A 15,928-nucleotide genomic window follows, 5' to 3' on the forward strand; every position below is an offset into this window, starting at 1 on the left:
CCAAAGACCACGGATCCACGCCAGGTTTAGCAACGCCGTTACCCCATCGCCTACGGCTCCTCCTCTTGACGTTGGAGCTTTTGGGGTAAAACAGAAATCCCTCCTCTTCCTTCCTCGCTTCTGCTTTTTTTTTTTTTTTTTTAGGGACCGCTGCGCTCCCACCCCGCTTAAAAACCATCCCCCAGCCCTCCCCCCGCCCCCCCCAGCACCCCCTCGTCACCGGGGGATCCTGAGCTGGGCAGAGCTCCTCATCCCGAGGGGTAGTAGGGCACGTCGCTGTGGTAGTTGTAGTCGGGGCACACCTTCTGCACCAGCCGGTAGTCTATGCTGTAGAAGGTGATGTAGATGCAGATGACTTTGAAGGGCTTGGAGCAGACCCAGGAGACGTGGCTTTGGGTGTGCTCGTGGGAGCAGGTCTTGGAGGGGTCGTAGGTGCAGAGCGTGGTCTTCTTGGCGCGGTCCACCTTCTCGTACTCCACGCGGCAGTTGAAGATTTTGGATTCTTTGGCCTCGATGAAGATCTGTTGCTCCAGGTCAAACTCCACCGCCTTGGTGGGGGGGACGAGGCTGACGGAGATGTTCCCCTGCCCCGTCGAGTTGTGGCGGAAGAAGACGTTGACCGTGCCGTTGCCGTGATCCACCACCTTCCCCGTGATCAACAGGTTCAGCTTCACCGTCTTGATGTTGGAATAGAAATCTCCCCAGCCGAAAATTTTTTTCAGTTTGCCCGAGGCTGGCCCCAAATCCCTCCGGTCTCTGGGATGAGGAGCATGGTCCCGCTCCGAGAGGTTATCCAGGATATCCCACAGCTCCCGCGAGCTGCTCACCAGCTCCACCAGGGTCACGTTCTGCAGCACGGCTGGAGCCAGGAGGGTCTCTGGGGAGAGCAGCCCCCTCGCCTTCTGCGCTCGGGCTCTCTCCTGGGGCTCGGGCTCGTGCTGCTCTGCACCTTCCCCTGGCTCTTCTTGGCCGCAGCTCACCTGAAGGCAGCAAGGGTGGAGAGTGAAAGCCGGGCGGTGGGTGCCTGCCCCTGGCCCAGCCTCGTTCCCTGCTCACCCCGTGTCTCCAGGCGTGACCCAGCCATCCTCTTTCCTTATCCATACCCTCCTTATTTCCCTTTTCTCCCGTCTTCCCATTCTGCTTCTCTCTATAACCCCCGTTGCCCTTCTGGCAGCATTTTTTCCCTTCCTTTTTTTTCCCCCCTTTGGGGTGAGAGGCGCTGGGGCAGGTGAATTTCACAGCCCCGTGGGGACACCTTCCTCGGCACCCGGGGGCTCGCTGCTGGGGACACGGGGTGCTACGGGGGAGGGTGCCCAGGTACACCCGTGGCGAAGGTGCCCTGGTGGCTTTTACACCAGTTCTGCTGCTGCCAGCACCTCCCGTGGACCTCTCTCCTGACCTCCAAACCTTGCTGCGGCCAGGAGCAGCAGAGGTGAGTTCCCCATCCTGGGGAGATGCCAGCGCCCGACCGGCCACGCACGGGCGCCCCACAAACTCCTCTCTCCTCCCTTCCCTGCTGGCTTGGGGGCTCTGTTTGGTACCAGCCACGGCCCCCCCCCCAAAAAAAAAAAAGCGTTGGCAGGGGCTGCCCTGCTGGCATCCTGGGGGTGCTGGCAGAGAGGGCACCCAGTGGGCACCCAGTGAGCACCCAGTGGGCACCCAGTGGGCGCCCAGCACCACATCTGTCCTGGCAGGAGGCAGATGCTGCAGCCCCCTCGTGCTGGGGAGAAGCACCAGGGGTTTGGGGATCCCAGCAAGGGCTCGGTGAGGAGCTGGGGGTGCTGAGCAGCCGGGCAGATGTTCGCTGCCATCCCCGGGGTGCAAAAAGCTCGGCGAGGAAGCTGAGGGTGGCCTCGTGGGTGGCAGCCTGTGCCGGTGTCCCCCAGCCCGGGGGTACCCAGGGGCTGCCCCCAGCAGCCGTGCCAAGGCTGCGGTGCCCGGGGACGGGGGGGAGGCTACAGCTTTTTGGGGGTGATCGGGGTGGGGACACGACGCTTCCATCTCCAGCCCCATCCGTGAGCCCACCCTGCCCTCTGCCCACCCGCTGCAAAACAGCAGAAGTTTTGGGATGCTTTTTTTTTTTTTTTGGGGGGGGGAGTGGGGGAATTGGGATGGTGGTGGTGGGGGGGGGAAGAGGATAAAACGATTTGGGAAATGATCCCGGCTCTAAGGCTGCCCGGTCCCTTCGGCTGCCCGACACCCCCTCCCCGTCCCCTGCAGCCCCCCCTTTTCCCTCTCCCCTTCCCCCAGCCGCTCACCAGCAGCGCGATGCTCCCCTGGATGAGGAGGACGATGCAGCTCCGAGGGAGATGCATTTTCCAGCCGATGCCGCCCGCCTTCGCTCTTCCCTCAATTTTAGAGCGGCTTTGGGTGGGTTTTGCTTTTTTTTTTTTTTTTTTTTTTTCCTTTTTCCCTCCCTTCTCTTTGAGCGAGGGGGACGTCAGCCAGGGGAAGGGGAAGGGGGGGGGTGTCCCCCTTTTTATAAGCCGCTTCCTAGGGCCCCCCCCCGACCCATGGTGGCAGCCGAACGGGACCGGGTGGCGGTGGCGGCTCCCCCCGTGGCTTCACCTGCTGCCGCCGCGCTCCTGCCCGCTCCTGCTCGCTCCTCGCTGCCTTCTTGGAGCCTCGACGAAAACTCCTCTCCATCCATCCCTCCCTCCCTCCCCTCCAGGTGCCTGGAGCGCAGAGCGGCACCTCCGAGCGTAACCCTTTGGTGCCTGCAAGGCAGCCAACCCCCAGAGCAGCCCCCCCTAGGAGAGAATGGGGGGGGTCCCAAAGGGCTCTATGGGGTGTGCGGGGTGCCCGAGGATGAGGTTGGGCAGCCGTCGGGTGAAGGAGTCTCCCTTGGGACCCCAGAGGAGCATCCCCGGCTGGTGGGGGGCAAGTGGAGCGAAGGGAGCGCATCGGGGTGGGAAACGGCCAGGGGTGCCCCAGCCTGTCCTTGGGGAGCTTGGTCTGGCACCAAGGGGACGAGGGGATTGTGGAGGATGCTCTGCCTCCGGGCTCGGCTCTTCCCCATCCTGGGCATCAGGAAAAAGCAGAAGGCTCCTTCTGCCAGCCTTCGCCCGCCGCAGGATCGGGTCCCTCCGCTCTGACCATTAAGGAAAAAGCAAAAGGCTCCTTCTCCATGGGAGGACAGGGTGCAGGGAGGCTCTCTCTCGTGTTGTGCCCTTTTGGAGGTGTTGGCCGAGTCGTGGGGCCTCGATTTATTGGGGAGGGATTCATTTGGGGTTCATAAATACTGGGCTGCTGCAGCATTGCTTCCTCCCCCCGCCATGTGGCTGCGCACTCTGCTTTCTCTCCCCGTCCTTAAAACCATGAAAAAGAGAGAATTAAATAATTCTGGGACCTTTTGATCTGGAGAGAGAGGGGACGAGTCCGTAGCTGGCCCCTTCTAAAGGGCTGCGGAACATTTCCTTCCTCCCCCGAGGGTCTCGCACCTCTGCAAGGCGCGGGCTGGCTAGGAAGTTTATTTCCAGTTTAGTTGTGACTTTGTTTCCCTAGACGGTGCCGTTCCTGCCTCCCTTCTGCACAGCAGCGGGGAGGTGACGAATTGTGGCAGTGCCGGGCACCGCTCCTTAGACTTGGGAAATTAAAAAAAGGAACAAGAAAACGCAGATTCTGTTCCCCCGACCAAGCCAGGCGGGTTGATTCCTTCTTTATTCCAGCAGTAAAGGCATGGCAGGCTGCATGGCGCTTAAAAAGGAAACAGAACTCATCGGCTGGCTTTGCTGTACCAGACCGACAGAGCCTTGCTCGTTTGGGTTTGTTTCACGGAAGGGAACAGTTGTCCTTTTCCCATCTTTCAGTGGGAGAAGTTGCAGTACAGGAGTAACTTGCCAGGGACAGGACTTGAATTACGCCCAGGATTTTCTCAAACCCCCGGCAATGATTCCTCTCCTTTGCAGCCCTTTACCTTCCTTCCCGCATCCTTGCCACATTTCCCCCTTTTCCTGAGCCCCTTTGGGAAGCCAGATCCCGCAGCGCTGCTAAAAATGAACAAACTACGGGGAAAAGAGCACGTTTTGGCTGGCAGGATGCTGTCACCGAGTGCCCTGCTAGCACTCCCATCTGCACAGCAAACCGCTCCAGCTTTCGACTGTGCTTGAGATGCTGGGACCTGGACAGGGGGGGCTTCTCTCGCAGTTTTGGGGCGGGGAGGGAGGGAGGAAGGTGGGCGAGGAGGCTGCGTGGTGGTTGCTGCCTGCTCCCTGCATCGTTTGGGCATCAGAAGCGGGCTGGGATTACGGTCTGAGATGGATTTGTTTCGATGGCACTCGCTCCCGTGGAGAGGTGGCATTTCGGGGCATGGAAGACAAGACCCAGCCTCAATGCTCACAGAAGGACAGGAGCCAGACAAGCCCAGTTCCCCATCCAACCTGTGCCAAAGGGAGCAAACGGGTGGCGAATCCCACCCCAAAGCTCCCAGGGCTGTTGTGATCCAGAATATTCATCCAGGAGTGGTGCTGGAAGGACCCTGGGGCCTCCTAAAACCAGCAGGAACACGGCAGTGGAGGATATACGGGAGCACTAACGCTGTCCTGGCCCCAGCGGCGTGCTGGCCACCTTTAATAGGCTGCACGGCTCTAACTACAGTGATTTCGAGAAAAGATCTTCACAAAACTTCCAAATGCCCGAGCCACCACCTGCTTTTAAATCACCCCAAGCACTGCAGCTCCTGCCCAGCCTGCCTGGAGTCACCAGCACCACATGGTCCGTGTCCCCCCTGTGGTGCTGGATGTGTCCCACCTGTTCATGGCACTGCTTTGGGGGGGGATGAGGGTTTTTGGGGGAGCATCTGGGCAGCTCTGATTTGGCTGCGAGGCCAGGCTGATGGCAGGGCGGCTCAGGATGAGGAGGAAGAACAGGGGATAAAAGCGAGGATAAAAGTGATTTAATGCGACTTTCTGGGTTTTCTGGTGTTCAGAGGGAGCTGGGAACTGGAGCGGCATAAAGAAGGGCTGATTTAGGAGCTGCTCCAGCTCGTCTGGTGCCACGATGGCTCCCTCCGGAGCTGCTTTAAACAGCCCCTGCATGGTGAGCACGGCACTGGCGCTGCCACCTCTCCGGGGTGGTGGTGGGGACGTGTCGCCCGCTCCAGCCAGGGGACACCACCCATCCGATGGGCTCATGCAGTAGAAGTGGGCTCCTGCACCTCCCGTGCAGAAATGGGACCTCCTCAGTGGAAACAAACCCATCTGGGGGAGCCCTGGGCCAGCATTTGGGGACGGGTTTCCTTGAAAAGCCCGGTGAAAATATTCCCGGTGGGAGGAGGGAATGGAAAGGCCGGGTGCTGCTTTTAGCACTGCTAAAGAAAACTCCTTTCCCTGTTGTTTTTTTCCCCAGGAGGGTCACAGGAGGGGTTGGAAGGGGCATCCTGGCCTCTTGCAGGTGGCTGACGAGGATGGGGTTAATTGGTGATGAGGTTAATTGGTGCCAGTTATTTTTTATTTTTTGCCTTTGGCTTGGCTGGGCAGCTCCAAAGCTGCAGTTCCAGCTGGTGCTGCCAGAGTGGGGTCTGCTGGAAAAAAGAAGATCCAAAGCGATCAAAATTGCTCCTTCTTCGTTGTCGGGGCCGTGATGGGGCTCCTCCAGCTTCCTTCCTTCGGGCAGCACCGAGCACGAGGCTTTGGCCACCCCAGCCGGGGCTCCAGAGACTGCTGTAAAAGCATCCCCTCGGCTCGCACGTATTTCCAAAAATCAAGCATCTCCTGCTTGTTTCCTGGGCTTGGGGAAACTTCTTTTTCTGCGTGCAGGGGGGGGGTTGACATTCAGGGAAAGATGCTCCTGCGATGGCAGGGAGCAGGGGCAGATTTTGGGGGAGAAGGAGGACGCCCCATAGGACGCAGCCTCTTGCGATGCCCTTGCGCATCCCGGCTGGGGAGGGAGCAGCTGCGATTTTTAGGCGTGATTTGGCTGAAAGCTGAATTAAGGAAGCCTTGGCCGTGCCGCAAGGCCCTTCCTCCCCTCTGCTGCTGCTCAGCCCGGCTCCGCGGCTCCTTTCCTGGGTTTCTGTTGCCCTCTAGTGGGACCTGAGCTGGCAGCTGGGCTCGGCCTTGGGGCTGGGGTGGGGGGGGGCTCAGCAAAAAATCAGAAAGGAGAGGGGGAGAGGCTCCTAAAAAGCACCTCCCGCTTCCCAAGGCAGCTTTCTATGAACGGAGCTTTTTTTTTTTTTTTTTTTTTTTTTTTTTTTCTGGAAGCATTTTTAACCAGGCGCTATCAACCTCAGCAGAACAAAGATAGAAGGAAATGGGGAAAAAAAAAAAAAAAAAAAGGCCAGGGGTGGTGGTGAGGGGATATTTTTAAGCAGCAAGGGCGCAGTGCCCTGAGATGTGATGGGAGGAGAAGCTGGCTGCTGGTGACAGCGGTGACAGCAGGTAAGGGAGGGCTTTGCAGGTACCCGTGGCAGGGTGCTGCTGGGCACCTTCCTCCGGTAACGCCCGGGAGGCTGCAGGCACCCAGGGGTAACGGGGATGGGGTCTGCTGCCCCTGCCAGCCACCCAGCTGCTCTTGTACAAGCAGAGCTGCTGCACGGAAAGCAGCGCTGTCAAGAACGTGAGGGCCAAAGAACAAAAAAAAAATAAAATGAAAATAGAAAACACACGGCGAGGGAAGAGGCTCCGGGAGAGACAGCAAAAAGCGCGAGGTCAGAGAGCGGCTTGTGCAAAGACTTGAAAGAAGCAAGGGAGCGTAGCGAGAGTGGGAACCCCAGCCTTCAACAGCCTGACAGCTGCTGGGGGAGGCAGAGAAATGAATTCAGGTGTTGATTAAGAGGCAGACACAGCCCACGATGAATTTGGGTGTTGATTAAGAGGCAGACACAGCCTACGATGCTGCGCATCCCCCCTGTGCCACCCTTTCCCCTTCCAGATGCTCTGGGCAGGAGCCTGCCATCCTTACTTTTATTTCGCAGCCCAGCACCCCAAGGTTATTTGGCCACAGCAGTGAGATTTCAGCCAAGCTTTTCCGAGACACGGTTGGGTTCCCTGCCTCCTCCCCGGGAGCTGCTGCCTGCAGGAGGTGGGCACACGGGGAGCAGGTGGGGGCCGTTAGCACCCAGAAATAAAAGGAGGGTGGTTAAAGTGCCTTTTTCTCTCACCAAGCCTTTTGTTAGGAGGTGGTAAAGCACATCTCCAGGCTGGTAGCTAGTTATTCTGCATCATTTTGAGCTCAGGAGCCCAGTGGTGAAGTCAGGGAGGAGGGCAGGTTCCTCGGGGTGTGTGCAAGGTGAGATTTCCCCTGGGAAGCTGCTGCCATCCCTGTCCGTAAAGCAGCTCTGCTATTTTGTGTGCAAGGGATGCTGGTGCTCCGGGCTCTGGCACTGTCCTGAGGAAAGGTCTCCTAAGCTCCTCACCTGAATTCAGCTGCCTGAGGAGGGGTTTTGAGCTGCTGCCCCCTCTCTGGCTGTGCTCAGCCCTCGCACGGATCCAGCTGAAGCCTCCTGACCAGGTATGATCCAACCAGCTGGGGCTCATCAACCGGGTGCCTCCAAACACGAATTTGTTATTTTCTTGCAGCTGGATGCAAAACATTGAATACTAAAACATAAAATTACATCGCTCCTGAGAAATCCTGCTCCAGCAACCCCCCCCCACCTTCTTGCACCACCTCGGCTCCATTCCCTGTTGTGCACGTGGGTGTTTCCCCTCCCTTCCCCAGGATCGAGGAAGAGCCCTTTCCAAAACGTGTCCTTGAATTGCAGAGCGTTTGCCAAACGCGGAGACCTCTTGGCAAAGGCTGCGAGAGCCTGTTTGGATGTTGGAGTGGGAAAACAAATTAAAAGGTTCCTCCCCGCTTCCTTTTTGCCGCGCTACCTGCAGGCAGCGGGATTTTCCTAAAGAGCAGGGAGGAGGCTGCTTGGCGAGGCTTTTGCTTAAAATAAAAACCTGGGGGGTTGTGCAAAGCTGGAGCCAGCTCTGGGGATGTGGAGCCGTGGTGGGGATGCTGGCCCCGAGGTGTGTTTGGGGTGATGCCAAGTGGGGTAGGGCCCAGCCTGCAGCGGGAGCGTGGGCAGGGGAAGGACTGGGACAGATCCTGCCTTTGGGGGAGGCAGAGGAGGCTGCGAGCCAAGCGAGCCCTTCTGCCTTGTGACTGCAGAGGGAAGCAGGGAGCTGCTCTGGGTGCTGGGACCCGGTGAGCAGGGCCAGATCCCCCCCCCCAAAGCCCCTTGAGCTGGGACAAGGCAGCTGCTGCCCAAACCCCCCCTCTCCAAAGCCCGGTGTTGTTCATGACCCGCGTCATGTGTGGGGCTTAAATAACCTAGAGAACTTCTAAAATTCCAGTCTGCAAGCAAAAATCATGGTTAGCCTCATAAACCAGCTGAACCCCAAAGCTGGGGACGTGGGTGAGTGTGTGCTGGGTCCCTCATCCTGTTCTGCTGTGCCACGGAGGGTTCGGATGTCTTTTCATCCCTGTCTCCTGGGGGTTTCTCTGTGTTGGCTTGTTTAGTTTTTTACAGGCCAAGCAAACTGGGGAGAAGAGAAATGTGCTTTGGCTCTAGGAGGATTTGGAGATGACAGTCCCCGTTCGCCTGGTGCGCTGGGAAAACCCACGGTACAGCTCCCTGCTGGGGGCTGCTCAGCTCCGGCGCGAGCAACCGGTGGCTCTAATTTCCCTTGCTGCCCTCTGAGGCTGAACAGCATTTCATAAAAATAACAGGAGAGACAACTAGACTCTCTCTGGGAAAAGAAATAATCCCGGGGAAAACAAAAGGGGTGCCGAGGGAGATTTTCTGGAGAAATGGGGCTTGGCGAGGGGCTCCCCTGCGTATTGATTTCCCTGCACGGTGCCACCAGGCATGGGGCATTTCCCAAGCACCAGGAGGCTTCGGTGCTCCTGGTTTTCTCAAGCGTTTCCCAAGGTTTCTCTCTTCCAACCTTGTTTTTTGAGAGGTTGAGGGTTGCTTTGTTTCTGTTGCTAATTCTCGAGCCCACCTCTTAACCTACTCCTGCCACGAGCAGCCCTTCCCTGCGTTTTGGCTGCAGAGCGCGTGGTTTTTCTCAGAGCAAAGCTTTCATTTGTACCTGCAAATCCTCCTGTAGGAAAGCAGAGCACGTGCGGGCTGCCGATGCAACCCCGGTGCCTCGTAACCCCAAAGCCGAGGGTAGGAAGTCATCGCTGCCCGCTCGGGCGATGCCGGTGGATGCATCCCCCGTGGAGGGGCTGGTTTGCATTGTGCAGCTCCTTCCTTCGGAGCAGGACAGAGATTAACAGCTCCTTTCTGCTGGGCTCAGCAGAAGGCTGCTGAAGGGCAACGACACCGCTTTGCCAGGGCAGATCTGAAATGATAAATTGGAGATGAAAGGGTTCGCGGCCCGGCAACGTTTTAGTGGGTCGTGCCCCGTGTTTATGTCTCGGCCCTCTCGTTGGAAGAAGGCAATACAAACATGCTGCGATTTATTGGCACGAAAGCTGCGGGGTTTGCAGCCATCAGGGTTTCTTGCCCAGCTATCAGAGCGGGGCAGTGCTGAATGAAATTAAAGCGATCAGTAAAATGCTGCAATGCCTCTGGCTGGGGCTGAGATTTTTGCATTCCTTTGAAAAGGATGGGGAAAAAAAAAAAATCCGAGTGCAAAAGGCCCTCAGTGCTATTTTAGTCTGGACAGAGGAGAGGCTGAAATCTTTACAGCTTGCTGCTTGGAAATTCAAGCTGTAAGAAGAGGAAAAAACCTCTTAGCAGTGAGCCTCAGAGGTTCAAAGCCTTGGCTTGGCCCTGAAAGAGCAGCTCCGTGTGCACTTCATGGGCTGGTGCGTTGCGATGGGGAGCTCGGGGGTGGACTCTGAGTCGGGGTGGTTGGAGGCAAGAACCTGAAGCTTGAAATCAGCTGGAAGCAAGGCCGTGCTTTGCTTTCGGGGATGTGTTCCCACTTGTGCCCTTTCCAGCTCCATCCCCAGGGACTTTTCCCTCCTGAGTGTTTCATGACGCCCGGCTCGCTGCCTCGTGCGCCGAACATCCAGCAGCTGCCAGGAGCCCGTTGTCTGGGAGGAAACCTTGCAGTTATCCTTCATCGCCTCGGCCTTCATTTCATGTTTCTACTCCATCAGTTGATGAATGAGATCAGGCAACGCCGGCCGTCGTCAGCCCAGCTGTGCAAAATGGGCGATGTGGGGTGGTTTTGGGTTGCTTTTCCCCATCTCTCATGTCAGCTGGTGTTTAAGTCGCAGTGGCCGCCGTCAAGAGATTGATGCAGAAATCTTTCTTTGTCTCTTAAACACGCTGGAAATGCCTGATGTTAGCAGGGAGAAAAGGTGACCTGTGTGTGTCCGATGGCAGAGGAAGGAGCTGTCCCCAGCCGGCCCTTAAATCAACACTGAATGCACCGGGTGAACTTGTGAGGCAGGTGGCTCAATTTCTCAGCTGCTTCTTTTGAAGGAGGAGTTTTATGTTTCTTTGGCCAGCGGCGGCCTCCAAAATCTCTTCTTCAGGTCCTTGGCTCTTCTCTAGGTCAAAGCTGAGCCCTCCCAGCTCCTGTCCGGGCTCTCGTGCCTTTGTGCGTTCCCAGGCTGGTTGCAGAGGGGAGCTGAGCCCTGCTGGGAGCTGTGGGGCGATGTTGGTGGTGAATATTTCCTAGTGCTGGAGTGGGCTGGACGAGTGCTTCCCCTGCCCTGAAAATTTTGCCTTCCGCAAAAAATAAAATAAGGAAAAGGGGGAGAGTGCATTGGGGTGAGAACTGGTGAAAAAAAGGAGGGGGTGGAAAAAGTTTTCTTCTGAAAAACCTGGGGAAAAGGACAAAGCTCTTCTTGGCTTCCTCTGAGCAGCCCAGTGGGCAGGGCTCCTGTGCTGGCCCGTGTTTTTCCGTGCTGCCCTCTGGTTTTCAGAGCTCCTCGCCTGCAGGCTGGGCTGTGACCCCCACCCAGGGCATCACCAGCCACGTCTCCAAACACCCCAAATCCCCCCCTTGCTGTCCCCATGCCCTCGGGCAGGACGGAGACCCTCGGCCACCCCCTAGCTCGAAGGCTGCAGCTTCGCCTCGCATCGGAGCGTGATGAAAATCAAGGCGAGGGGCCCTGGCGCTAATGTTTTACATCTGCCCAAACGCTCAGAGCGCAGCGGGGTTGCTTGCGAGAGGTAATTTCTTCTACGAGACCAGCAGACTCTGCTCCTAGAAAAGGCTCTAAAGCTGATCTGATTTATTTTTTTCTTCAGTCGCATTGGCCGCTCCAGGAAGTAATATCCCAAATTTAGGGCTCCCCTCTGCTGCCTGGCATCACCCAGCCACCGGCTGAGATTTAACAGATTTTGCTAACCCGGTTATTACACGGAAAGGCGGTTTGGGGGGGCACGGCAGCAGCTGATGGTGCCAGCTGTGCTCTTGCAGATTTCTCTAACAACAACTCCAAATTTCTTTATAATGAAAAAATTATATATATATATTTTTAGAAGCCTGCTTGGAGGGGAGCGAGGTGGAGGCAGGTATCTTGTGCTGTGCTTCCAGCACTTGCACTCCATCAGGAGCTTGGGTCGTGGCCAAGGCGGGGGCGGCCGGCGCAGCCTCCCCGACCTCTGTGGGGTGGGAGTGCGGCCGCTTCCGTCCCGCAGCTCGGGTTGCCCGCCCTGGGATGCCTCAGCCAGGTGCTTTGGGCTTGCTTCGGGGCAGAAAAAGGGGATTTGGCCACGGGGCTGGGGGCGTGCAGGATGTGGGGGGGAGTGGGGCACGTGCTCGGTGCTTTTTTTTTTTTTTAAATAAGGAGACTTTTGTGCACGGTCATTTGTCTTTGTGGCATCTCTGAGTTGCTCTCCGTGCTGTGGGGTCGGTCCATCATTGGGTGTTCAGCTGGGATCTGGTGTTGGGGGGACCCTGGGGGGTTCAGCCTGCACCTCTGGGTGCTTTTGGGTCAAACCTTGGGGTCCTTTGGTCCCATTCCTGTGGGGGACGTGGGCTCGGAGCAGCCGGATGGGTTCAAATGGGTACATTGAACCCAGACCTGTGTGCTGCCACATAGCCTGGGGTTGTGCTTGGTTTATTCCCCAGAAATAAGGCATCATAAGGAGCCACAAGTAAAAACACGGCCAAAATTACACGTGCCCCCAGCACCCCCAGGCTGTGGCTGGTCCCCAGGCGCACGGGGCTGGATGTGGCCGTGATTGATGAGCGGGGTCAAGGCTGCAGCTTTGCTTGTTCAAGGGCTTTGGGGGAATTTCTGTCTGCCTTTAGGCTCTGCCTTTTGGATTTTTAAGCCTTCCTGTTCTGCGTGAGAAGGCCAGAGGGTCAGTGTGGAGAAATGAGGCTTTCCTTAATGAGCAAAGAGACCTTAAGGCTTTTAACCCCCATTCTTGTCTAAGATTCAGCTGTGATGTGGTGCAGCTCGGTCCCCTGTGTCCTCAGCAGAGCTTTTTTTTGGTGTGTTCAGGCTGATAGCTCCCATTTTACCCCCCCCAAAAAACCCTTCTGTTGGCTCTTGCCAAGCCCCCTTCCCGCAGCCAGCGGGAGGCTGGGGCTCGGCGAGCGCGTGGTGACAACGGTGACAAGCTCAGGCTCCCTGGGGAACAACCCAGCTGTGCTTGGGCTAACGAAGCAGCTTCCTAATGAGTCTGACGGCCGGATCCCAGACAGCGTGGAACAACCTGTGGGGTTGCATCTCGTGGAGCGCAGCCAGTTTGCAGCAGCTGAGGCTCCGGGGCCTCAGATCCTCGGATCCAAGGGATGAGGCCACCTCGAACCTTAAAGCTTCCCAGTGAATTCAAGTTTTTTTTTTTTTCCCCTTCCCAACTAACCGAGGCCGTAACCAAGCCTCTGGGGATGCTCGCTGGAGGGTGGCAACCCAGACCAGCAAGAGCTTTGGGAGGAGCACCCCAAAGCAACACATAAAGGTCGTGGGGGCTCTCGGTGCCTCCACATGGAGGCTCACGGATTTGCCTCAAGCTGGAGGAGGCCCCAGCCTCATCCCTGCTGGCTGGGATCCCACAGGGCTCCCGGAGGAGGCTGCAGGGACCCGGGGAGGCTCTGTGCTTGCAGCCGCCTCTTACCGAAAGCTGAAATCGGAGCGTGTGCCTCTAGGGCTCGTGGAGCCGTGAACCCCGGGGAGGGGGGGACCTGCGTTTGGTTCCTCTGCCAGCGCCTGTTTATGCGTTTTATCCAATTACTGCTTAATGCAAAATGCATAAGGAGCCTTTGGAGCGGGGACAGAAACCCACGGCCTGGCTTTGCGGTCCTCATCGGCAGAGCCGACCCTTTAGGACAATTTCCAGTCTCAGCTGAATGACTTCATGAGAAGATTTCTCTGTCTCCCTCTCTCTCTCTCTTTTTTTTTTCTTCTTTTTCCAACCAGTTGCCGGTTAATTTTTGCTCTGATTTAGGAACAAAAGCCCCGTCTGGAGGCTGAATTTGCTTCACTTCAACATCCCGCTGCTGGGTCCCAGTCAGGCTTTTGCTGCTGCTGGATTAAAAGATTTGGGTGCTGGGGAATTAGGGCTGCTTCTAAGAGGTCTTGAGCTGGCCCACCTCAAACACCAAAAATCATGGGGAGGGGATTTGGAAATGTTATGGCATGGTTGGCACTGTGGCTTCCCGGCCAGCCTTGACACGAGATGGGAGAGAAGCAGCTCGTACAGCCCAGCCGCGTTGTGGCTTTTGAGGTTTCAGCACGTGAAAGCAACAAATTGGCTGTTTAAGTGAAACCTACACTCCGGGCCAGCTCCCAGAGGAGCCCCAGATCCCGAGCCAAAATCTGAGAGAGCGGAGGGAGAGAAATCAATCATTATTATCGGAAATAAAGCAAACTCCAAGGCTCTCTTTCCCTTCTTCCTTTGGCGAATTCTCTTTTTGGCTCAGAATTTTGCATTCTTCTTTCTAAAGCGGCCAAAGAGATGGGGATAGATAACGGCTTTCCCTTCCCCTCCAGCCAGGTCTCAGCCTGGAGGAGATGCTGAACCCGGGACCCGAATCCCTCCACTGACTTTAACAGAGATGCACCACTCGAGCTGATTAACCACAGGCCTTTTGCACGCCTGGCAAAGAATTTTTTTATTTTTTTTTTCCAACCTAATTGGATTTGCTCTCTCTATTTCTGCAGCTTTTGTGCTCCTTATTTTGTTATTTATAGAAAACATCTGTCGGCGCGGCAGGCGGCCCGTGGGGAGCGTGGGGCCGGGCCAGGTTTGTCCCTGTGATGGTGTGGGGAGGCTCAGGTGTGAGAAGGGGGCTTCAGCCCTCGGGGGGAGGGAAATCAGGGCTTGGGGCTGCCTTTCTTTTGCACGTCTTGGTGAAATTCCAGCTCTGCTGAAGGAAATGGAGGCTGGGAGAGGTTTTGCTCTCGGTGAGCCACCCCTGGGAACATCCTTGAACCAAAGACTGGGTAAAAACCGTGATGGCATGAACAAATTAGTAAATCCTGGCTGCAAAAGCCTCTGAGGAAGGCAGGAGCTTCCTGCACCCAGGTTCTGTTGGCTGGGCAGGGAAAAGGCAGGGATTGCATTTCCAGGTGAGGAGCAGAGCCACAGGAGCAGAGCGTTACGGGTGTCGGAATGCTGACTAAGCCAGTTATCAGAGCAGCGATTAACCTTGGTAATTAATCTCAGGGACTGAAGGTGGTGGAGGTCAGTGTTGTCAGAGCTAGCTGGGAGACGTGGTGATGTAATTGCTTCGGAGCTCTCAGCTCTCCCCATCCTATCCCCCCCCCCCCTCTACTTCTGCTCATTTTTGATATTTTTGGGGAGCTTTGCTTCGTATTTTCTACTTCCAAGGAGCTGAGCCTGAAGGGTGTTTTTCCAGCCGTGGCAGCACTGCAGCCAAACTCCTGCTCCCTTTCCGTGCCTGATGGGACTGGGACAGCTGTGCGGGATGGGTTATGGGGCCAGCTGGGTGCAGCTGATGGGCCGACCTGCCTGCAAATCCCCCTGCCATAAAATTGCCGTGGGCTCATTGCTTTTCTGGGTGGGAAAGTGGAGGGAACAGAGCCAGGGTGGTGACTTACTCGGGTAAGGTCATGCCATGAATTTCTGGCAGCTGGAAATCAGCTGCACCCTCCCCGGTGCTCCGCTAGCCCCAAAGCATCCTTCCTCCTCCTCCTCCTCCTCCTCCTCGTCCTCCTCCTCCTCCTGAGCAGCACGTGGGCGTCTTGCTGGGAGCTCAGCCCCGTGCCAAATGGCAGGTGGGTCAGAGCCGAGCCCCTGAACGCCTCCTGTCCTCACAATACGAGTCAAAAAGCGCTGTGTGCTGGTAAAGGGAGAGCCCAGTTCGTGAACAAAGGATTGGCTGCTGATAGCAACGTGATTTACAGCGAGGCTTAGGCCAGGCAGCTCCAGGAGTGCTTTTATGTGACAGCCTAATGGTTATTAATTTGTCTGGAATTTGCTGTAATGCTATTAATCCTGATAGGCTTGTTGGACACTTAATGCAAATGTTTTAAGTGCTTCTGTGGGATTTTTTCCCCGGAACGGTGTGTTTAGGTGCACAGCCCACATGCAAGCTCCTGTTTTGATGCAGAAGCCCCCAAATTCCTCCCGTTGCATGGGGACATCACCTGGCCTTGTTCTTCCCCGTCCTCGGCAGGGCTGTGCTGAGCACCCATCCCTGGGCTCATCCCGTGTCCCTGCCCACCCTGTGCAGGCTACAAATTCCTCCTCTTTACAGCTCCAAACATCTTTCATCTCCTCCTCTTTGCTCGAGCCACCAAATTGGCCGTGTCCTAGGCTGGCTGCCCCGCGCTGGTTCTGCCTCACCCAGCGCTCCCAGGGGCTGTTCCTTTCATTTCTCCCTCGCTTTGATTCCTCGCTTTATCGTCGCTGGCTGGCAAGCCGAGCTGCGGCCATGTGTTTCTGTTTAGGTGGCCTGACAGATTGAGGTTTGCAGCCTTCTTGGTGGGAAAAGCGGCTCCAAAACCCTGGAAATGTGTGAAGGTTGCAATCCGATTCCGGCTGCTTTTCCCCGCTCCCCCTCCTCCCCGGCCCTGCAGGGAAAGCGCAGCTGATGCCAAGGGGAAAGCGGAG

The 15,928-nt window shown here is 56.7% G+C and overlaps 1 protein-coding gene across 1 annotated transcript; it reads right to left on the minus strand.

The window, feature by feature from the left end:
• Positions 1 to 248: 248 nt before the first annotated feature.
• On the minus strand, positions 249 to 2,315 carry NXPH3 (neurexophilin 3; the record flags this gene model as incomplete). Its single annotated transcript, XM_082778855.1, has 2 exons — positions 249 to 980; positions 2,259 to 2,315. The coding sequence occupies 2 exons, from the start codon at positions 2,313 to 2,315 to the stop codon at positions 249 to 251; spliced, it is 789 nt and encodes a 262-aa protein (XP_082634981.1).
• Positions 2,316 to 15,928: the final 13,613 nt, after the last annotated feature.

The sequence above is a fragment of the Aythya marila genome (genome assembly GCF_965140915.1).
Source record: "Aythya marila genome assembly, chromosome: 25".
Lineage (NCBI taxonomy): Eukaryota > Metazoa > Chordata > Aves > Anseriformes > Anatidae > Aythya > Aythya marila.